A 25699-nucleotide genomic window follows, 5' to 3' on the forward strand; every position below is an offset into this window, starting at 1 on the left:
AGAATTTTTAAATAAACAGTTGTTTCTCTTCATCATAAATGTACTTGAAAAGTAAACATCACAAAAAAAAAAACAGCAACTGTTCTTTGTTTGGAGTTTACACTTTCAACTGCTTTCCTGCCTAAGTCAAAAAATTCTGTCATCAAAACAGAATTTTCTGTCCACTAATTAAAGCTGTGCAGTTGATAGGCTTTCTATGAAATGCCTTGCTCGACTGCAAGCTGCTATAAAGCTGAGCTGCAAGGTAGTAACCATACAATTCCAATACTATATCAGCCATCTGCAGCTGTTACCATCCTTCAGGCCAGTGTGATGGTTTTCACTATAGTTACAGATATTGTTGGCAATGTACTGGTGATTCTCTCTGTATTACAAAACAAGAAGCTTCAAACTCCAAGTAAGTAATGCAGTTACACATATTGTAGTTTACTGAATTTACATTTACAAAGTTTTGAGACTACACAATTTTATGTATGAATCCAAGCGATGTTCAGAAGGGGAACTGTTAAAGCTAAAGAGTTAATTCTGTTCCAAGTTTTATCACATATCAGTTGCATGAGGTAACATCAGAAAATGGTAATAAATCAAAACATTCTCAAAGAATCTACTATTTTTTTATTTTATATTTTGATAATTACACAGGTATTTTACTAATCCACAGATTTTCTGTCAAATGCTTTGTTACTAAAGCAATAACCCACACCTGGGTGTGGGTAATGCTGGATTTACCCACGGCTGGCGTACAAAGCCAACCGTGGGTAAATCAACATTACCACCAGAAGTGAGTTATTGCTATTATACTATGACATTATTTAAGAAAAGAAATAATTACTTTTCTTAAATAATGGCATTGTATAATCTCTTTGCTGCCCTTCCGCAGCTGTCTGGCATCAGCGGCAGTTCTGATGTACTGCGCATGCCTGCGCAGTACATCAGAGTGGCCAAAGCAACGGAGAAAGCAAGATCTCCATTGCTTTTTACTGTTTCGCTATGTTAAATGGGTTTAACATAGTGAGACAGCTTTAAAATAAGCAACGGAGATGTCCGTTGCTTATTTTAAAGCTGTCTCACTATGTTAAACCCATTTAACATAGCAAACCAGTAAAAAGCAATGATGATCTTGCTTTCTCCGTTGCTTTTTTTTTAAACCTGTCTCGCTATGTTAAATGGGTTTAACATAGCGAGACAGCTTTAAAATAAGCAACGCATATCCGTTGCTTATATTAAATTTGTCTCGCTATGTTAAACCCATTTAACATAGCGAGACAGGTTTAAAAAAAAAAGCAACGGAGAAAGCAAGATCTCCATTGCTTTTTACACACTGTGTTGCTATGTTAAAGGAGTTTAACATAGTGAGACAGCTTTAAAAAAAGCAATGGAGATCTCCGTTGCTTTTTTTAAACCTGTGTCGCTATGTTAAACTCTTTTAACATAGCGAGACAGTGTTTTTAAAAAGACTTATACTAATGGAAAAAGTCCGGGCGACCGGACCTTTTTCCATTAGTATATGTCGATTTACAACGTGCACGCTGGCCAATCAGCATGCACGCTTTGTAATATTAATGTGGGGTCATGGTATAATAAACAATAGTTCACACTGGTATGATATAATGAATTAACTAAACTGCTAAGTAGTTCTGAAACAAAATATATTTACTCTTCCAGAAAATAAATAAAGTTTAACCTTGAATTGTACCTTTATTTCTTGTGCTTAATATTTGCATATAAACTGAACATCAGCAGAGTGGAAATGAAAAATACTTGGGAAAAAATAAAAACACTGAATAACTTAAAAGTATGAAACTCTGTTTTGGTACAGTAGAGTACATCACAGTAGTTTACTGGTATTATAATTTATGCTTTATTAAGATATTATGACTGATGACCAATTGCAGCTGTTTAAATGTTAAAGATGTACAATTTTTCTTTTCTCTTTCTTTCTTTCTTTCTTTCTTTCTTTCTTTCCTTCATAAACAATAGCGTAAGTTGATAAATGGAGACTCAGCTCAAAGCAGTAACATGTTGCTGCATTATATTTTACTATGTATCTAATTTTTGTGTAATATTTTTATTCTGTCACTGGAGCTTTTCTCCCCATGCCTCCGCTGAAAATGAACATATATCCATTTGGATTATCCCGGTCTGCAAATGTAAAATAAAATAAAATAAATTTAAAAGTATTAAAAGCAAACTGAAAATTCATTATGATTGTTTATCCCAGATATGGCCAGCTCTGGTAGGGTAAAGGGCAAAAGTCATAATTGCAATCCATGTGACCCAAGATCACTTAGCCACTCACGTACCTTGAGAAGATGATGGGTGTGCCCATACTGGGGGAGAGAGAGAAAACAGAGCTGGACACATATTGCCACAGTCCCTTGGAAAAGGGATGGCAATAAAAATACAAGACTTACCAGCAGTTGTTGGACTCACAAAGCCCCCACCTTGTGCTATCCTTCAATGTAGATGTTTGTAAGCATTCATCTGCACAGGAAAAGGATACTGTAGGTTCTAGAGTGATGCAGATCTGATTATTTCCTACTCAGGGACAGTGCTAAGGTAGTACAAAAAACATCTATTAAAACTCCTCAATAACTTGCTGAACGATGGCTCCATCTGGACATCTCTCCAGACCCCCAGAGAAACAAATGAGTTGTTTCCTCTTAGGAGTAGGGATGATAGTCAGCAGGTAAGGGTGCAAAAAGGGGAGGTTTAATGGTTGACAGGACAGTGAAAAGAAAAGATTGTTTATTACATATACTGGATTATGTTGTGGGAGAAGGTTTCATTAATAAAACAAGACAAATGAGTTGCAGAGCTCTTTGGTTTTGTAAACTGATGTGGTCGTTCACTAGTTTAATCCAGCCACTAAGACACAGTGTCTGTATGTCACTGCTGTTTAGATTTTACTCATTACTTTAGTGCATACCTCTCAACCTGGAATCATAAAAAATCTGGACAAAGGTCCATGAAAAATAGGTACAACTGGCTAAAAATCTGTATGCTGATTAACATAAAATGTGCATGCATAATTATGCAACCCACTCATTCTAGTGGGATTGTGGGATACCAACTTTTAAATGCAAACCGACACAGAATAAACATAAAAACAATAGTGTTTTAAATTAAGCAAACTACAACTAATAGGGCAAAATCAAGAAAGTGTGCAACCCATTAGCCAAAAAAAAAAATTTAAACCAATCACAGAGGATCTTCTTGTTGGCAGGTTTAGCTGATTAACCATTTTCATGCACTGCTAGCCTTGAGTGTAAACCTTACTCCTTAGCTTTCCCACAATTCAAATAGAGCTAATTCTTTTGTAGCCACATAATGGAAAACAAATGATTGTTTACCGACTCAAACAAGACTTTTCTTAAATTAAAAAGAAAAAAAAAACTTGAGGTAAAGCAACAAATTAAAAGTAAAACAAAATGCAACAAAGCAAGAGCAAAAGACAAAGCCAAAAACAAAGTATGTGAACTACAAACCAATAAATTCCAAATAAACAAAGCAGATTTATCCAGCAGGTATTATGGCTTACAAAGCAATGTTAGCTGTCAGGTATCACATTTTAAACCAAACCATGTTCTGTATGCCTTAAATTAAAAAGTATGAGTTTTTCAGGTAATTGAAACAGAGCTAATATTTTCCTGTCAAAGAATGCAACACAAATGTTTGCTAACTGGCTGCAGTCGAGTACTTTCTTTTAAAGCTAGATGAAAAAAAGAAATTAAACTTAAAACTCTACACTGCATACACTACAGACTTCCACGATATTTACTGTCTGTGAATGCAGAGCTATTCTAGTTTGGATAAACTAAATATTTAGAGAATTGCAGAGATTTGTGTTATCAACGCAACATGACAGATACTTTCCAGTTCTCATCAGCTGCACTATCTAAAATGAAGTACAGCAAGCAGAAGGCTGCAGTGCTTAGAGTCTGTGAGGTTCACAGTCTTAACAGAAGTGTAATAATTATGTGGCTGCCATAAGTGCAACTGCAAATGGGTGATATTAACTACAGCATTTTAAATTCTTAACTATATCAATCACATTAAAAAGCATTGTTGCCTGGGGAGTAGAGTAACCTCCTACACACTCAGACATGGGGAACTGTCTCCAACAAGCCCTGCTATTTATATATTTCAAGGGATCTACTGAATATAGTTGAAAGACCCAAATGTCAACCAGAAAATGTTGATATTTCAAACACTGACAGCCGCTACACACTGACTAGCTCCTACTGCAAATTGCCTTTCCAGTGTCATGCAGTGTGTTAAAACCTAATTGCCCACCTTGTTACTATTTTTCAACACTTCAACATCATTATTCGATTGTTTTCTGACACCTGTGACATAACCTGCTAATCAATTTCTTTCCACGATTTTGTAGCTTTAAATTGTCAGAAGGCTATGCTTCATTCAGTAGGATTATCACCTTAGAATGAAATCTAAAGAAATAAAGCCACCATGATAATATTGTTTAATGTATTTATCAAAGGATTTTAACCAATATCACAGCTTCAGAATGCTAGTCCTGTAGAAGGTAAGGGAGAAGACAGGTGCAAAAGGAACAGAAAATGAGCTACTTTAATAAGGAAACTAAAAGCAATGCCTGCCCCAATCAAGAAATATACAATAAATAATAACAGCAACTCCAAAAAAACAAGAATAATCTATGCAACAGAAACAAAATTAAAATGACGATAAGGAGATGCATACAAGAATAAATTAGATTAAGCTGCTCATTAAGGCAGTTGTTGCTTGAGGCCAGTCCCTGCTATGTTTATTCTGCAGCCGTTAGCTGATAGCACTCAATGAATAATGAATAAATCGCAACAGAATCAGGGCCAATAATCAGAAACACTTAAAATATATATATCATCAACTAGCAGCACCTTCTACTAACTAGAATAACTGTGTATTGACATCTGGCAAACATCTTTGAACTGCCAATAAGTAAACAGAAAAAAAATGTGGAGATACTTAATTGTAATAAACACATGTTCCTTACTGCATGTTGCTGGGGGCAGGGTGTAGACCAGTAAAATACTTCAATGTCAGTACAAGCGATGGGTTGGTTCCACGGTTGCAGCATCAAGTTTTCCCCTGACTGCATTCTGATAAATAAAAGTAAAATTGCTCTGGATTGCTATTAAGATAAAGTCGGTTAATACAACAAGACAGTAAAAATAGTAAACCGGTCTGCCACTAAGATAAAGACGTCTTTTTTTTTTTTTTTTTTACTACTGGCATCTGAAAAATCTTTGAACTGCAAATAAGTAAACAGAAAAAAAAATGTGGAGATACTTGTTCCGCTTACTGCCATTAAGCTAATTAAGATAAAACTGGATAATATAACAAGACAGTAAAAAATGTAGTAAACCGGTCTGCCACCAAGATACAGCCATTTTCTTTTCTCCTGATTGCTACCCTCATTCTCACAGTAACCTGATTACCTATAGTATGCTGTGTGGTTATCTACATCTCCACCACTGACAGTTTGAAACTCTCTCCATAGCTCCGAGTCTAACAGACAGACAGGCACTGCCTCATAAATCTAATGTCATCACACATGCCCCTGTACATTGATGATGTTGTGGGATATGCTGGCAATGTGTGATATCAGCCATCACTTAAAATTGTAAATAAAATTTAAAAAAATTGGGAATTGGAGGGGCTACTTGGAAATTCGTGGCACCCCATTATTTTGCCCACAAAATATACTGAGGAATTCGGTATGGTTGAGAGTTATGTTTTAGTGATATAAAAGTTAAGTTTCACTCTTCTTTTACCAGTATAATGCAAATAAGCTGGAATTTGTAGGTTACCTAATGTATTAAACAGGAAACTGGAATTACATTAAAAACATACCTACATAATTCATACATAGTACCACCTATCCTTACATCCTTCCAAATTCCAAATATTACACTACTTCATCTTCTGTCACTAGCATTTTTTGCTCTATTCACACTCTCAACTAACATTCATAAGTCTCTCTCCCATTGCTACTGATCTATACCAACCACACAATACTTAAACCAAAATACCACAAAATATTTCTCTAGTATGTCCTCTAGGCTGCTCAGCATTAATTGCGTTGGTTGCTGAAATAAAAGCAAGCAGTACATGCTCCACTATTATCCAAAATCATTTATAAATTCAAGCCCACATATAACTTACACTTCAATAGCCACATTGCAAACTGGTCAATAGTATTTGTAGGGGATACACATTCCAATCCCAGACCTATTCATCTATCCCCAGACCTCACCATGCCAGCCTTACACATCCTGAAACAGCAATAGGCTACCTATCCAACCACCAAGGACTTAAAATGCTACACAATAACTTAAGAAGTCTCTATAACAAAATCACAGACATTCAAGTCTGTATAGCCCACTCCTCCTCTGATCTCTTCATAGTGATAAAAGTCTGGTAAAAGACCATTAGCAAAGATAAAAAAATACTCCCACCAGGTTATAATATACTCAGAATAGACAGCACCAACAAAAAGCAGGTGGAGTTACTGATTTCTACAGAAATGTTTTAGATCTTTCCACTTAACATAATACTGTACCTTTCAGCAATGCTGAATTATTAATCTCCCTCCTCTAACTTACAAACATTGAGCCACTATATGACTATACATACCACCTGGTAGCAGCATTCCCATCCCAGAATAGAGTCTTTCCAGGAACTAGGCCAGCATAAGACTGGAGACCATCTTGCTAGGAGATATTAAAAAAGACTGACCTAAAAAAATTCAGCTATATAGTTTCACTCAATGCATTAAGACTCCAACTGGAATTAATAAAGTCACATCTAAAGCATCCATCTTTCACTGGATTCTAACATCCACCGCAAACAAAGCTCTTACAAGTGGCACCACACCTGATACCGTAAGTGACCATATAATCAGATACCTGAAACTGCCCCACAAGGTTCATCACTATAACACTGTCAGAATCCCAGCAACTTCAATAAAAATAAAAACGTTTACTTCCACACTGTTCCAGATCTACAAGGCTCTGCTTAAGACTCTTCCTCTTGATGAAGTATTAGAAACATTTAATATGATATTTCTAAATATCCTGACAGATCAAATACCATTAAGAATGACAAGAGTGTAAAAAGAAAAAAAGCAGCCCTATGGTTACCAGAAAAAAAAAAGTAACTTCTGCAACTTAGAGCTAAAGCTTGGAAGTCATAGCTACAAACTAAGTCTGAAACACCCAGCACGATATAGGCAATTGAGGAACTATAGCAAACAATGCATGAAACAGGACAAATGCACTTATTATAGAAACTCCCAAAATTCATCTTCAAACAATCCTGCAGACGTCTGAAAATCAATAAAACATTGCTCAGTTATGGAATATCAATCCAACCCAGTCCATCCCCAACAAGTAACTCCCAAAACTCTGTTTTGCAGTTGAACTCATATTTTATAAATACAGCAACCCCACCTAAAAAGTAAAGCTATAGCAAAATCAATCTCACTGCAATCAGTGATGCCACAACAGACCTTCACCTATCCAGTGATAATATCTAAAATTACAAAATACCTATGCACCCTTAAGGCAGCAACCACTGCCCCTGACCAACTTCTATCTCAATACCTCAGACTCACTTGACATAGGCTTACATATCCAGCTTCAAGTCTAATAAACTGCTCAATTCAAGAAAAATATGTTCCCACCTAATGGAAAAATCCTATATAATGCCCCTTCATAAAGATGGTTCAACAACCTAGATCACAAACTATACATCAATCACCATTCATTCACCTTATCCAAAGTGTTGGAAATGTGTATTCACTCTTAACTTACTGCAGGCATTACTTCACATACCCTCCTCTGTCCCTCACAGCATGGTTCCAAACCCAATCACAGTACAACCACTGCACTTAAAAGGTTAACAATGTCAATAAATCACAGCAGAAATTGAGATCGTCTAACCTCAGCTCTATTTCTGGATCTTTCCAAGGCATTTGACACAGTCAGTCATAAAAGTCTCCTAATTGAACTCTTTTCCTAAGGGCTGTCAACCTCCTCTCTTAACTGCTTTCTTAGTTACCTCACTAATACTTCCCATACAGTAAAATAGCAAGATGATTTCTATTCTTTCCTTCCTACATCCACTGGATTCTCACAGCACTGCCTTCCCACCCTAGGACAAATACCTTAGTTATCAATGACCTAAAGACAGCAGCCAAAGATGCCACAATAGTACAATATGCCGATGAATCCAATCTAATATAAGCTTCTAGGACAATACTCCAGCTCCAAACATTCACTCTGCAATTCTTCTCCTCCATAGAAGCTTGGCCAGACAACTCAATACTCCTGCTGAATAAAAAAATAAATAAACTACTACTGTTCACAGCTAACTCTCCCTTTAATATTCTTATCATTCAAAAAAAAAAAAAATATATATATCTATATATATATATATTTATATATATATATATATATATATATATATATATATGGATTCCATACATTTGGATGAATTACACTTAGTCGAAAATGATTCCAGGCATTTCACTTCACTAAAAGCTCACTTGACTGAAAGCTCACTTGGTCGAAGTTCATTTGGGCGAAAATGGAATATAACCCCTGCCCCACTGCAGTGCAAACCTGGAGTGAGAATATTAAATAAGGGGGGTGTGGGGAGTGTAGCCCCTCACATTATGCCAATAGTTTTTACTAAAGATATATATATATATATATATCAATGCATTTCTAATGGATATACCGTCTTATAATAGTGAATACATTAAAACGATGTGGGGGGTGTAGCCCCCCACCCCCCTTATTTAATATTCTTACTCCAGGGTTGCACTGCAGTGGGGCAGAGGCTATATTCCATTTTCGACCAAATAAACTTCGACCAAGGGAGCTTTCAGTCAAGTGAGCTTTCAGTGAAGTGCAATGCCTGGTATCATTTTCGACTATGTGTAATTCAAATATATATATATATATATATATATATATATATATATATATATATATATATATATATATATATATATATATATATATATATATATATATACATATATATATATATATATATATATATATATATATATATATATACATACACATATATATATATATATATATATATATATAGATATATATATATATATATATATATATATATATATATATATATATATAAAACTGGTACGCCACACAACTAGTAGGTGTAATTATAGAAAAATACCTGAAATTCGATCTCCACATTCAGCAAGCCATAAAGAAGGCACACCAAAAGTTGACTGTCTCTGTAGACTGAAACAGTAGCTTATTGACTCTGCTAGCCAAGACCTAGCGACTTTCATTTCTTCTTCTAACCCTATTATATGCCTTTCCTATCCTAAACAATCTCAACTCCTCTCTGTCAGTCAAACTAGAGCAATACTGCAATAAAGTAGCCAAATTCATAACCAACCAACAATCCCAAAAACATTACTGCCTGACTTTAAAACAACTAGGCTGTCTCAAACTAAATAATTTTCTGTTGTACTAAAAAAGTAATTACAGCATTCAAATCACTGCAAAATCCTGAAAAATTCCCATTTCTTCACTTCATCATTCAACCTTACACTACTAAAAGACTTTTATGTTCCACTGACAAATCATTCGTCTCCATAACTAAACCTAACAACAATGCAGGACACTGCATGTATTCATACCACATTGCTAATAGCTTTAAACCATCACTCTCCACTTAAGAACAGTCTGCAAGACTTTAAGTGCCAACTGAAGCAACAACTGATAGAAAAATGGCTTTGCAATGCACTGTCTTTAAATTGTTACTAATATAGCTATATGTATGTCTGCTATAACTCTCTGCTGCACAGAACTTAGTACACTATTATCATAATGTTACCTCTTTCTTTAATCTTATTATCTTTATCTTCCTTGTGCCTTCTCCTTCTCTCGTTCTTTTCTTTGGGCTGCCCTAACTCTTTTATCTTATCTTCCTATGTCTTGGATTTTGAATAAGTCTTTCTATTAACACATATTCTTACATAAAACCTGACAATCTATGCATACCAATGATACTGCGTTGCATATACCTCCCTGTATTTAAAAATATTTATATAGAACTTATATAACTTATTTTTAATAAAAATTGTTTGTAAATGATGTAACTGATGTCAATGATTTCTGAATATGGTAACTGTTAAGTAAAATATTTGGGTGGGAATGCACTCCCCTTCCACAACGCATTATTTTCAAACATATATCTGTCATGATCTTCTGCTCATAGTTTTGTGCAGAACATTTAACATTTCTAAGGCACCTCTGATACGTTTTTCAGATACTATTTTATCTAGAAAAAGAGTGCATTTTATAGGAGTATATACAGCATGAAAAAAATGCAGGGAACTTAAAGCTGTTTTACAGAAAAAAATTGCTGCTGAAAAGTAGGCCTGAATGTTATCTAACAATATGTGCAAATTATTTAATTGGAAGCGTTGTGGCATAAAACTAACATTTATATACAAGTTTAGTTTTCACGTCTAAAACTAAATAGGCAACAGGCAGAGACATAAATGCACAAAGTGAGCTAATAAATCAGTCAGAATTAATAAACCAAGAACTTAACATGTTATACCAACTGTACAAAACAAACTAACAAAATAAATAAATGATAGCATGTTGACTGAGTGTTAAGGCATTCCAATTGTATTGTAACTGAGTCTAATCTGATTAGTTGCATCAGTGACTGATGGTCTCCGAGGAAAAAGAGAGGTGATAAGCAGGTTGCTGGCATGTCTTTGTTAGTGCAGTGAGGAAACTTTGTAATGCAGTATTATCCCTTTTATCCCCCCAGGGTAGATTGGAGGCTTCTACTTCCAAGACTGTACAAGAGTCAGCAGAGCTGGCCGTATAAACAGGATGTGCTGTACATGGTGACATGTTCTTGTGTGCCTGCAGCTCAAGCAGAATGGAAGAGAAGTATGGTAGTGGCTCATGTGTGTGTGTGTGTGTGTGTGTGTGTGTGTGTGTGTGTGTGTGTGTGTGTGTGTGTGTGTGTGTGTGTGTGCACGTGTGTTTAAGGATATGATCATGCACTTATGTGTTTAACAGCAATTATAAAAATTCATAACGTTTGTTTGCATAATTCAAACCATGGTCATGTTTATGTAGCCAGTTAACATTTAGTTAAAATTGAATTTAATATTTCATATCTTGGAAAATGGTTATTTCATACGTGGATCATGTCATTATATCTAAAGGTCTAAGAACATTTTCAGATAACTTTAGATATGGCAGCTGGCACATTTTCAATTCATTGTTGTTTTATAAGGGCCTATACATTTTAGAAAATGGATATAATGATGTTCAGTGAAACATTTGTCAGTAAACTGCCTCACTGCAGAGACATTTCAATGAAACAGCTTGAATCTGCATCTATATTTGACATAGGGGAAATGCCCCACAAACACAACATACCTCCCATAGAAAAACATTTCCAAAGTCTGACAACCTAAGGGCTACTGGATAAAAGTATAGAATTCAATGCTTTTGAAGAAGCAGGCACACAAAATCGAGATTTTTACAAGATGGCATAATTATACAGATAGCTTAGAAAGCATATAAAAATAAACTACTTGCAAGTTGTTATAGACAATATGCAATTTTTGTGTCATTCTGTAATTGCATGTATTGATCTGGAAAATGTTATTGCGATTCCTTATAATATGCAGAGAAGACATGCTATTTATGTTTAGTGAAATAAACATTTCTTTTTGCAAGGCAGCTCAATAGTGTTTTCTCAAAGACATCTTATTAATCACATTGCTACTGCCTATGAGGTTACCTCTGAATCTCTGTACAATGGATATCTGACACCATGATATAAAAATGGCTTTGCAGTGATGAGAAATATAGAATTCTTGAAATATCCTGCACTTCAAGTGTATTTTCTCTGTATATTGCCTAACTTCTAGGAATAGAGATGTATCTGCAATTCATATTTGATTGCACAGCTGAAGAACTGGAGAGTGAGCAAGTAGAGACTAAACAGGACTTAGGTTAGTGAGCAAAACATTTACAGTGAATTTAATTTACCACAGAAAACTATCAAGGAAGCTTAACTGTTTCATATTGTATGAAAATGTACAAAGGAGTCAGTTTATGACTTTGAGAGATATGGCACCAAGCATGCAGTTTGATTGGGAGAGGGCAGTGAATTCTGAAAAGTCAGATTCAAAAAAAGTGTTACAGATGTGCAGTACAAAATATGGTTATTATGATTCAACAGCACTAAGTTCACTAATGTTTTTATTATAGGAAAATAGCTAGATATTTAATGTACAATAATAGAAACTTGTGTTACATTTCTTTTTTTGAATAGGTGGGATGCCTGTGATATTTCATTAGTGGGAGGGACAGCATAGTGGATGATCTTACATCATACCACTGCACAAAGGTTCATAGGTTTTTACTATGCTAATGACCCCAAGAGCCTTCTTAAGCCTAGCCATGCATCCCAAATCTCTTAGAAGTTCTGATACCCTTGATAAGTGTAAGCATGGTCCTGGAAGATGAACCATTTACAGGTTACCTGTGCCCATTAGAGACATAGGTGCCAAACCAGAGATGAATTTTTGGTGCCCCATCCAATTGTCCAAGTTGCACTTGAATTGGATTAGGGAGGAACTCTGCTTCACATGGATGGGGAGCCTGTTCCATGGATGGGGAAGTCTCAGGGATACATACCTATCTCCCCAGCAGGTCCTATTTATATCACAGGCATAGTTTAAGTTTTTAGAACAGGTAATTCTGGTGCTGTTTGTTTTGTAGCTATGCAGGAGGTCTATCAGAGTGGGGTTTGACAATGCCCTGTAAGGCAGGCATTGATCTCCCCTCAAAGGTGGCACATCTGCAGAGTTTAATAACTATAAACCAATAGCAATTCTCTCCTCCCTCTCCAAAATATTAGACAAATGCATCCATATGCAGCTGATGCATATGAAACTTCAAATAACCTGTTCTCAGAAACACAATGTGGCTTAAGGCCCCAGCACAGCACTACTACTGCTCTACTACATTTTACCAGTATAATAAACTGACATAGAAACAATGGTCTGCTTATGTCAGCCATGTTCTTAGACTTGCCAAAGGCACTTGATACTGTCATGCACCAGCAACTGCTCATTTGACTCACCTCAATAGGATTTTCACAATATTCCTTATTGTGGTGCCTTAGTTACCTATCTGGAAGGCTACAAGTCATTAAATGACAACAAACCTACTCATCCTTTCACCCAGTTACTACAGGTATCTCCTAGAGCTCTATTATGGGTCTTCTGTTATTTGATATATTTATTAATAACATCCACACCTCCACTCACCATGCTAGTTTAATTCAGTATGCAGATGACTCATCATCAATATATACAGCCTCAACAATAAATAAGCTCCAAGACATAACCCCACAATCTTTCTTCTCTGTAGAAACCTGTCTGAAAGAATCAAACCTCCACCATCAATGTTCCCCAAAGATCTTGGAGATTTCCTTAACACCACTGACGGAATAAATATCAAACCAAATACATTATTGCTAGAGAACTTCAGTTACACACACATAGACTAGTACTTATAAAAATGACATTTCACAGACTTTCAAAAAATTCTAAAACTACCCACAAGTGGCTCTTATATTCTTGACCTGGTCCTTACCAGTCTAGCCACTGCCTTTACCCCACCCCATAGCTCTTCTTCTCTAGTTAAGCTTGATCAGAACAAAGTCAGCTTCTCTGCCAGACCACGTTATACCACCCCCACCATAAAATGAAATAGTTTTAGGGACTTTGCCTGGGCAGACCTACTTCAGATTGTAGAAGACCTATGCAACATTCCCCAAATCCCCTGTAAATAGACCAAGCTGAGAGTGCTGATGCATTAATCTCAACATTTTGATAGCACTTAAATAGCTATATAGAAAATAATGATTTCAGTTCAGAAAAAGTGATGTAAAAGAAGGCCTACTTAATTTAATAGAGATAGTTAGACATATAAACATAGAAAAACAAACTGGATTACTGAAAGTAAATAAGACCCAAAATGTTAAAAGACTGGTAAACAGATTAACATAGCAATCACAGGATTCATAGGATCATAAGATCATAGGAAGTTACTAAGCTATTGGCCCTGAGGCTCTTATAAGCTTAGACAAAAGTTTTGCCCATGTTTAGCCAAGTCAACACTGGATGCCCCAGTCCAGCAGGGACACAGGTGAAATCCCAGGGGTGTATTTTCAGTTTCCCATCCAGTTATCCAGGTTGGGATTAAAAAGGGATAATGAGGTACTCTGCTTGACGTGGGGAGAGAGTCTATTTCACAGATGGAGGAGTCTCTGAGACACAAATCTGTCCCACCGACAAGTCTTATTGATGTCACAGACCAGACTGAGGATGTACATGCAGGGTACTCAAGTGGAGCTTGACTTGTGGATATGCAGCAGTCCCATCAAGGCGGGATCAGAGATTGCTTTGTATGCCAAAGGTCACCTCTGAGGAATTTGTATGACACTAAGTAGAGGGATAGGACTTTTAGCCTATCTGTGTATAGTCGATTGTTTGAGGCCCTGGATTCTACTAGTGAGAAACCTCTGTGGTCTTTCCAGCCGCTGCATGTGCTTTGCAAGGTACATGCCGAATTGGGCATTGTACTTAATAATGGGCTTTATGGGGGAAGAATACAGGGATGCTATGACCTCCTTGTCCCTGAATAAGATACCCTTACTTATGAGGTGGGGCATGTAGAAAGATTTCTGTACAATGGAAGCAACATGCTGGTCAAAAGTCAGGTTACTATCAACCTGGGTGCCCAAATCCCTCACAGCTGATTGCGTACTTAGGACTTTGTTATTAATGTGATAATTTGTGGAGATGTCACCCTCCACAAAGGGGATGATAATGCACTTTTTGGTATTCAGCTTGAGGCCATGTTTCTGGCAACAGTCATTTGCTTGGGTGAGACCCTTTTGGAGGATGTCCATATCACTAGGGGAATTGATGACAGCACCCAGCTTGCAGTCATCTGTAAACCTGAACAGCCATAGCCCAATGGTTTTGGCTTGCACTTCAGGAAAGTATATCACAAATAAGAGAGGTCCCAAGACTGATCCCTGGGGTATGCCACTCATTGCAGATCTAATGCTTGAGGTGGCTTCCCCTGTTTTGACTAGGAGGGTTCTATCAGTGAGCCAGTTTGCTACCCATCTGGTAACATATGGATTGATGGCTAGTTCAGAGAGTTTATCTATTATGTCTGTGTGGAGAACAGTGTCAAAGGCTTTGGCCAGATCAAGGTAGGCAGTGTATACCATATTTCCCTTGTCCATGGCTTTGCTAACTGTCTCAAAGATGTCAACCAAATTTAGCAGACATGACCTCCCCTTGATGAAGTCAAACTGTGTGGGATCAAGTGTTTGGAGGATGCCAACGTCCTTGTTGATGAGGTCCATAATAATCCATTCCCTGGCCTTGCAGATCAGGCTAGTTAGGCTGATGGGTCTAGAATTTCCCAGATTGGTGGACGCTCTACCTTTATGCAAAGGGATAGCACTGGTTATCCTCCACTCGACTGGGATGAAGCCAGTGCTCAGGCTTTGGTTAAATAGGGTGCATGGTGTTTCAAGTTCCTACCCGAGTTCATGTAGGATGCAGCCTGAGATGTTATTGAATCCCATGGAGGCTGTATTTTTTGCATTTGAGAGAGCCATGATGACTTGTTCCTTAGATGTAAGGGGAAGTGGGCAGGTATTATGGATGTTCTGATTTACCGATGGGGGGGGGGGCAGAGAGTGAGGTTTTCACTGAATCTGTCAGCCAACAAGTTGGCTATATCTACGGCATTTGTATATGTGATGTTCTTGACCACCAGTATTGAGCAGATCTGGGTGCTTCCTTTGAGACTGCAGATATATGTGAAGAAGGCCTTATGACTGTCTCTAGTAGATGTGGCAAATTTGAACTCAAAGTTAGCTTTGGAGGATTTTACTCAGGCTAAAAGGAGATTGCTTACAGTTGGGCATCTGTTCCTTTTTTGTCCTGGAGAGCATTTTTTTTCCTTTTGTTATAGAGTTTATTTATTACAGATGTCCACCAGAGAGGTTTACTCTTCCTTGCAGAGGATGATGTTGTCCTGTTAGCTATTCTTGATTCCATGCATCTATATAAATGCTTGTATAGTACTTTGGTGTAGTTTTGGACATTGGCACCAGCTCCTACAGAGGGGGAGTGAGCTGTGAAGCTGTTTACACTATCCATCAGGAGGTTGTAATCAGCTTTGGAGAAGTTTTTTTTTTTACCCTAGCTAGAGGGGGGTAAGGGGAGATGGTGACTTTGAAAGCGACCACTTTATGGTTGGATCTTACAAGAGATGATGGTACTGTAGGGATGCTGCAATGGTTACTCATATAGGTTAATATCAAGTCCATGATGTTATTAGGTCTTGTGGAGGTGCATTGACAAAACTGAGGAATCTCTGGGCATTTGTGTTCTGAAATGAGTAGTTCTTCCAATCTATGTTTGGGTAGTTAAAGTTGCCCAGGATCAGGGTAAAAGGTTGAATCTTGATAGATGTGAAGAGGTCCAGATAGGTAGAGTGGGCATCTCTAGTCAAATTTGGGGGCCAGTAACTAGCTATGATTTGACTAGGGGTCCTGCCAATGGTTAAATGCACCTGGAGTGTCTACTGTGCATCATACTGTTTGACTAGCCTGGAGGTGTGCATGTTTTAATACATACTGATGCTCCACCTCCTTTGGCTTTATAGCCCATAGTTTGGGGTCTGAATGTATGATAGGATAAATCACCTGGTAAGGCTGGGGTGCAGGTTTCTGTGAATGCACAGATGTCAGCATATTCCAGGGTTAAGAATGCTTGCAATGAGTGCAGTTTCATGTTTAGACTTCTAGCATTTATCAGCATGACCTTTAATTTGCATTTTGTTGAAATTTTTATGTTAGTAGACCTTGTCACCTTTCCTCAGAAAGGCACTATGGGGAAGGCAACAGCCTTTGCCAGAAGACTGAAGCCCAAGTGAGACAGATGCAGGCCATCTCTGGCAAAGCATCATGGTCTGTCGGTCATATCTTCCCAGGCTGTCAGCTACTGGATCCCACTGGAATTACACCAGAAACAAAGCCAATTGTTAAAGTCAATCATTTTCTGTTTGTATTGAGGCATCATTCTGGATTACAGTAGAATGCTGCTTAAGGCTAGGGACATACCTGACTGGGACACATATTCATTGAGCTCAATCATGTCTCTCTTCATATAGTCCATAAAGGTATGTCTCAAGTCATTCACACCAACATGGACTATGACATAGTCATAACAGTACCTATTGTTGAGAGACGTGAGTGCGTATGTGATATGGTGGATTCTGGCACCTGACAAACAACTAACCGTGACTTTCTCCTTATCTAGCTTGGTGAGATACACATTTGTGTGTCTCACAATGGAGTCTCCTATGACTAATATGTTGGGTTTATGTATAAGTCTTAGTGGCTGTGAGACACAGGTGTGTGGACTATACTATGTGTGGTATGTGGTGTGGAGGGTTGGGTTGTGCAAATGGTGTGTTTTTGCCTTCAAGGTCTCCTTTGTTTGGGTATGTTTTTGCTGAGAACCTCCGCCTATGTGGGTATGTGTTGTGCAGGTGTGGATGGGGATTGAGTGATTCTGCTGACAATCTTCTCAGTGCCAGATATACTGGCTTGTGATTTCTCACAAATGTTGTTCTTAGGTGGTAGTAGTTAGTATTAGTAGTAGTAGTAGTAGTAGTAGATAGTTGTCAGTGTACATGAGGTAGTTGCCACACTGTCTCAGGATGCCCATATCAACCAGACTGGCAGGAGAAGCTGTAGGAAATTGTTCATCCATATTTGTAAGAATCTGAGGGAGAAAGGCCAGGGATAGCTGAGGGGAAGGCCTAAAACCAAATTGCTCAAACCAAAACTAAGAGGATTAGAATAATACTTACAGTTTAAATAGGCTACAAAAAAGCAGTAACAAATTCAGCAGAAAAGATGCAATTGAACACTTTAGAGAACAAGCCACAAGCAACAGAAAAGTCAAGATGAAGTGTAACAGACTAGAAGGAGGAAACACAAATACAGTAAAAGCAGATGAATAGAGGTTTTTTTTTGTTTAGAAAAGTGGAAAGGGAGAGAGGAAAAACCAAAATAATTCAAGGTTAAGAAACAAAGGCGCTGGCCTTCCCAAATAATCTCTCTGTATTACATAGAATGATCTAATGACACGGGACTGGGAGGAGTGTTTCAGATCAAATTTATAGTCTGGGCAGGCAACTCCAAAAGCCACCAAGCTTAAGAACACAACAGCAATTTTGTGGGAGAGGGGGAGAAAAACAAAATACAGACAAAGGTCAAGCAAATATATAAATGCAGACATAGATAAGTGATAATTCAGTCAAACAAATAAATAAAAACAGTGCAGTACTGTTAAAAAACACTGAAACAGATCAAGTGCAAAAATATACTTATAGCAGCTCTGTATTTCCAGATTAAGAAGCAATCTCAGTCAGTCACAATGGAGCTTCAAGCAAGATAAACACTAAGTCACACAAAGGTAATATTTTTATACCAGAAAGATAAAAGACCTTTCCAAAGCCAAGCCCTGAGGCAAAAGGGCTGTTAAAAGAAAGCTGTCTTATATAATAAAAACAAATTGGATATACTACTGTGTAGTTAAACTAATAACAGATAAAGTGTTACTACATAAATGCACAGTAACAAAGCAAAGGAATGGAACAAGTAGAATGCCACCATGGAATAATAATGAAAAGAAAACGGTAACATAGTTAAGAAAAGAAGAATCACTATTAGAAGAATAGAGAAAAGGAAACAGATCATCAACAGTTTTTAGAAAAAAAATCAGGTGTGGTAAAAGCAACACATATCACCAAAACATATCAGGATTTATCATATTCTATTTCCAACAATAAACTAAAGATATTAGTCCAAGCAGAAAAACCTAGAAGGTATATGGATAAAGAAACATACAAATTCACAATTCATTGGTGACCCAGAATGGTTTATAGAGAGTTCGGAAAAAAAGCAAAAGGAATAATAACACCACTGAAAAAGAAGAAAGCATTTATGAATAACTTGTAGAACAAAATAAAGATGCTAAATTGATAAAAGCATTAAAAAACAACAAGTAGCTCTAACTTAGAAGACATGAAATGGGAAGAAGTAGTATCCCCAAACATTTAGACAAAAATTAGGAAAAGTTCCTAAATGGAAAATCCCAGGTCCAGATGTAGTACATAACTTCTAACTAGAGGTATTAACATCTTTACGCAGTGTATTCATCTGAGTAAAAATTACTTATATGGACATCTCAAACAGACAACAACCTGGTTAACAACAGGAAAATGTTACTCCTCCTTAAAAGTGACCTGCAAGCCATTGTAAGCACAATAGGCCAATGACATGCTTTGTAGCAATGTACATATTATGGGAGGCATCACTTAAGTCAACTGTTGGCAAGTGGCATGGTCAACAACCATTTTGCTGATACAATTTGATCAACAAAAAAGCTACTCAATAGTTATTTGAGATGGCTACACTAGTAGGGTTATGCCCTTTCCACGGTACTGTGTGTGATCATGGAGTTCGAATATTTAAGTAGCAGGGAGTGAAGGAGAGTTTGGCAACCAAAAAAAAAATTGTTTTCTTAGTTGCATGCTCTGAGGTTATGTGTTGGCATATGTACTGTTTATTTTGATTATTTGTATCATTATTTTCTATCAACATTAAGTGTGCCAGCTTTCTGAAGTTAAGCATTTGCAAGTGCATCCATAAATTATATACTGGGATTAATGCAAATTAAGTTTATAGTCATCTGGGAAAATTTCAGTCATGACAATAGGACTTAAAGAAAGGCATATTAAGCAAAGATCATCTATTGTTAAATAATGCTATAACAGAGATATATAAAAAGGATAAGAATCTAAGCAAGGCATAGATAGATTGCAAAAAAAAAAAAAAAAAAAATCATTCAACAGCATCATACACAAATATGGCATGTTTATAGATGTATAAGATAATGGTCATTTACATTACAGTGATTATAAAACAGTGGCAAACCACTTTTGCAGTTTTGCCATGACAAAGGACAATTTATTATCCTAAGGATAAAAATTTTAATAGGGATATTATAAAGTGTTTCTTTCTTACCACTGCTGTATTTTTCTAGCCCTTAACATATTAAGTAATATATTTAATAAACTAGGCTATGGTTACTGCTTAACATCCAAAAATCTACCTTGCTTAAAGATAGTTCAACTATTTGTGAGGATGATTAAAACTTTTATAGTTCATCAGATTAGGATCGGAAAACACATGTACAAATAGTTAACAAACTTTCTCGGATTATGTAAGTATGACATTAGGTGTTGAAAAAGTGCAAAAGCAACATTTATGATGGGAATGTTGCAGCACCAAGAGAATATCAATTTGGGATACCAATGTGATATAAAAAAAATTTGAATTGAAGTGAGTGTATAAATATTGTGAAACAGATGAAGATTTAGCAATTATACATGAACAAATGAAAATAATGTTTCGTAAGGAGAATTTTAGAAGATTAAACCTAAATGAGAAAAATATGTTGACATGTGGGAATAAAGTTCAGTCTGAGAATGGAAATGGAAATCAAACCAGAAGTAGAACAAAAATCTGATTTCTACTGTCAGTGCCAAAAGAAGAAAGAAAGAATACAAAGAAAAGGACCAGAATAAAAGAAAAGAAAACTGGAAAGTGCTGAAATATAATGTTAAGTCTAAAAATACTCCTAGAACAATCAATGTTGAGAAATGTTTGACACAGATGTATTTATGACCAATTGTATTTTGAGACCAGGTAATTTTTGAACCACCCCAGGAAATTTACGCTAAATCTCTGAAAAATTTATAACCAGCATATTCACAGGAATACATTGCCAGACTTCTTCTATTCACCTTAAACATAAATCACACGCTAAAATTCTAATTATGAAAGAGCTGTTTATTTATAACTCATGAAAAATTGACAGTTTCTCATTAATCTTCAAACTAACTTATCTCTCAATATAATGAAATTCATGTCTAAGAATCAATTATTACACATAAATATCTCAGGTATGTTTTTTACATTTATTAACATCATAAAAATAAATAAAAATATATAAATTTTAACAAATAAATAAATAAAAAATAATTTAATATAAAAAAAATAATTATTTTATATATATTAAAATAAATAAATTTTTCTAAAAACATTCTCAAGTGTCTGTTGTCTGTTTGTTTAAGTGTTCTCTTCGCTATGTAATGTGTGTTGTTACCACTCTAAGTGTCATTATGGGAAATGTCCAATTGAATTCATTCAAAAAGTATTATTATTGGGAAATTCCAGTGATGAAGAATATGATTATTGACTCAATTTGATATTATTATTCATTGAGTTGACTGCATCTATTCCCTTTCCCTTTTTGCTCTCCTTTCTTCCCACAGGTTCTGACCCTCTGATCTAATATTTCTTCCTGATCCAGAACAAAAATAGATTCAAAATACCATCCAATACAATAAATGTTTAATTTAAATGTTTTGTATTTTTTTTTTTTATAATTGTCATATTTTCTGTTATCTATCCTTCTCTTAAAATGACTCCTCTCTTCCCCACATGGAATGTTCTGACATAGAATGAAATAACTTCACTTCAACAAAACACCCCCTAACTTTACTTTTTACTACCAAACAACATCTACCCTCTAAATCAATGTAAGCAATGTTCTATTAATAATGTGGGCATTTTCCCACTGTGCACCACACCTGTATGTTCCTCCTTTGTTTTTATTTTCCTTTGTTTTTTTTTTGTTTTTTTTTACATCCTTTTCCTTTTTTTTCTTTTTTAAGTGTTTTTTTCTTTTGTCTTTTTTGTAATTTGTTCCATATCCAGAAAGCAGATATCCGTCAAAGCAGAGAACCTCATAAAATCCTTATCCTATAACTCTTTACATTCTATTCCACCACCACCTGTTCCACCACCGCCTTTTGTATATTATTCTCTCATTATAAACTAACTTCTAATTTTTCTCCTTCAATGTTAATTCCTCTTCCTATAATTGGTTTGAATCTGTCCTGTCTTCCTTTTCCACTTTTTCTTTGTACCCACAAATTGTTCCCAAAATATATTCAGCTCAAAGAACAAAAACATTTTAATCTTCTCTCTAGTCTTCAAGTCAAGTCCAACTCCTTCTAACTGGTCATTCTTGACCTCTTACAAATTGTCATTTCTTTGACAATGTTTTTGTGGGCACTATTATAGTAGGTAATTTATTATAGTGTTTTTTTTTCTATATACTTTTTTCTTTTCTATATACTTCTTTCTTTTTTGTATTTTTCAATATCCAAGTATTTACATATTACAGTACTAGTAGAGTAGGTAAATCTCAAATCTCAAGAAGTTAAGATGTCCAAAAAAAAATGAATTTTTTGATCCCCTATCAATCAAAATCACAAAAATCTCAAAAAACCTGTAGGTACATTAGCCAATATTTCTTATATTCTGAATTAATAATAAACTTTTTTTTCTAATTTAAAAATATTGATATGCAGTGGGGTAGCATGCATTATAGACACTCACAATTTTGCTGAAAATATTCTCCTTGGAACATAATAAAAATTTTAATTTTGAACAAAACACAAAAATGCCATACACAGGCTATTTTGTCCCTTTTAAATGTTTTTTCCGTTCAAAAAAACCTCCTCCATTCAAACATTCCCTTCCTTCTGGATAACATACAAAACAAAATCAATAACGTCTATTGTAATGAATAAAATATCTTCTCTGTAATATTATATCAATGGATGTGAACAAAAGGCAGGGAAAGTGGGAACATGTAAGTGTGGTATGGAGGAAAGGTTTACACATTAAGGGTAGAAAGAAATTGTTGGGGTAGAAGTAAATTTTTGTATTGTGAAAAAGGGGGTGAAAGTATATCTGGTTATTTGTCAGAAGTGTCAGTCATTCTGGAATGGAAGAGAAGACTGAGAATGAAAGAGAAGGATACAATAAACACTTATGACATTACAAAAAAAAAAATAAAAGCATTGTTTAAAAATGAATTTCAGTGGGATTTCTGGACACTAGATGAGGTGTAACACACATTTAAACATAGGTATAAAAAGGCTGCTAAAAAACAACAACTTTTACATACCAGAGTTTTATTTGAGATTATTTTAATATATGTAAAAAATGAAATTTTTTAGAGAAAGTAAAATGATTTTATTTATTTATTATCAATATTATAAAAAATATATTTTTTAAAATGATGGTAATATTAAAGAATAGGTGAATTCGGCCCAAGATAGTGGGCTATATACATGGTTTACAAAATTATTTGTTTATTGCAGTTTAATGAAAAAGTGGGAGAAACAAACAAATACAGATTCTGTAAGACAGAACTGAAAACAATCGCTTATGTCATTGTGTTTTGTTTATACTCATGGCTGAGGATCTGTATACTGAAAGGCACAAAATGAGACAAAACAGTTGCATTAGGAATTATACAAATAGTAGAGTATGGAAGTAGCTGAAAAGCATTGGAAACTTTAACCCCAATACATTGAAATCTGGACCACATTAGATCATTGTATACCAGCAATTAAGGGAGTAGATGCAAAAACACAGATATAGCACTATAAGGAAAAAGACAAAAGTACTATTTAACATTGAAATTGCTACACCTGGTGATTATGGTGCCTTACATACTGAGAAAGACAAAGTGATATACCAAGATTTTCTAGCAAAAAATGAGAGCAATGTGGAAGAAAGATATTAGGACACTTCCAATACTAGTAGTAGTAGCAGGACTAATAAAAAAGAATTTACAATTGTACTTAAGTACGCTAACAATACATGTAACCCCTTATCAACTGCAGAAAGAAGCAATTCTTGACATATTGTGGGTGCTGATTAAAGTAAATTTGCCTAGCATCAAAGACTGAAGCAATACTAATTTCATGACGTCTAATTATATCCTGAATTCAGAATGGGGTTCATTCCTGTCAGAGTATTAAAAATCCATCACATTTGGAATTTTTTAAAAAATGTCTGTACCCATCCATCATAAATATATTGGTAAACTCAGGAATAGATCTCTCTAGTAGAACTTCTATATTAATAAACTTTATAACAAAAGAATGAAAACAATGAAAAGATTTAAAAAAATCCCTTTAAAGATCACACTGAAATGTGCTAGTATGGAACTTAAGAGTGCCAGTAGAAAATGTAAAACAGCCTCTCTACTTACGGTCACAATAAACACCAAAGAAAACTAAGGAATAATGTCTAGCAATGTCATCCATCATAATATCAAAGATTGTGGTTCCAAGGATATAGCCAATATATTATCAGGCAAATTTAGTTCTAATATTACCCCACTATGCAAAACGTTTTCCTCACTATGCCATAACTTTTTATTTTTCCACAAAATCTCCTTGGAAGAAGTCTTAGAATTCCTATCAAAGGCTACAGCAATACTCCTATAGGACCAGGAAACATACCAGGCTGCATTTTCATCGCTGTCAGCTATGTGCTGTTTGAGCTGCTATTCAAACTGTTGATCCTCAGCTCATCCACAGGGTTTATGTTTGATGCCTTGAGAACAGCCACTTTGACTGACATGCACAGAGGTGATCCATCTACAGACCCATAGCCCACAAGCCTCTCTAACCTTAAGTGCAAAGTCATGGAGCATATTGTAATATTATTCATTTATGCAGAAACAATCAAGATCTCTGACCTAGAGCCAACTCAGTTGGGTTTTGTGAAGGGCCAGTTCTTTCTTCTGAATCTAGTAAACTTATTTGAAAAGATTGCAGAGGCCCAGAGCAGTGGTCACTGTGTGCATACTGGTTATTTTTGACATACGCTGCTCATTTTGATGTGATGAAGCTTTTGCCACAATCTCCCATGCTCATGCTGGTATTATGAAAAAAAAATAGTCAAATATAATGTAAACTCCTACATTGCCCATCTGATTGCAAATCAGATATCCAACAGAGCCCAAGATGTGAAAGTGGTTTGCACCCTCTCTGAATAAAAAATTGTAACTAGTGGGTAACGCAGGTTTTTTAGGACCTCACTTGTTTCTCATTAATTTTGCAGACATCCAAAGTAAATAGCCCATAAGTATGGTAGACCGGGTTTACTGATGACTGCTAGCAGGGCAGTGCTATCCGTTCATCCACTGATCCTAAACTGCCTCAACAAGGCTACAATATGCACATACCTGGTGTACTAAAACAACCTCAACCTAAATACAAAAAAATAGAGTATAAACACATTTACCAAAAAGATGCCTCTAACACATCTCAGGTGATATTCCTCTTCAGACAGATACAATCATAGACTCCTGTTTTTTTTTTTTTTTTTTTTTTTTTTGAGAACTCCTTCTCTCATTGGTCATCATGCCTCCACCATAATTAGTAAACCTTCTGTCTCCCCCATTAAAATTTCCAAGGTAATATTTTAAAACCCAAAGAAGTCATCTTACCACTATATACTTCCATTATTGGACTCATCTTCAAAAACAAAGCCCCCTTTGCTATGTACAAATCCAAGCTTAGCATTCAGCTGAAAATACCCC

The 25699-nt window shown here is 35.7% G+C and overlaps 1 protein-coding gene across 1 annotated transcript in view; it reads left to right on the forward strand.

Annotated features, from left to right (window-relative positions):
- The first annotated feature begins 201 nt into the window (after window positions 1–201).
- Window positions 202–25699, forward strand: part of LOC122808268 (melatonin receptor type 1C-like) — a 75564-nt gene continuing 50066 nt past the window's right edge. The window contains exon 1 of the mRNA XM_044079232.1: window positions 202–397. Coding sequence (XP_043935167.1) covers window positions 202–397 — 196 coding nt within the window. The remainder of the gene's footprint in view (window positions 398–25699) is intronic.

Source organism: Protopterus annectens, chromosome 8.part0 (genome assembly GCF_019279795.1).
Source record: "Protopterus annectens isolate FY-2018-M chromosome 8.part0, PAN1.0, whole genome shotgun sequence".
Lineage (NCBI taxonomy): Eukaryota > Metazoa > Chordata > Ceratodontiformes > Protopteridae > Protopterus > Protopterus annectens.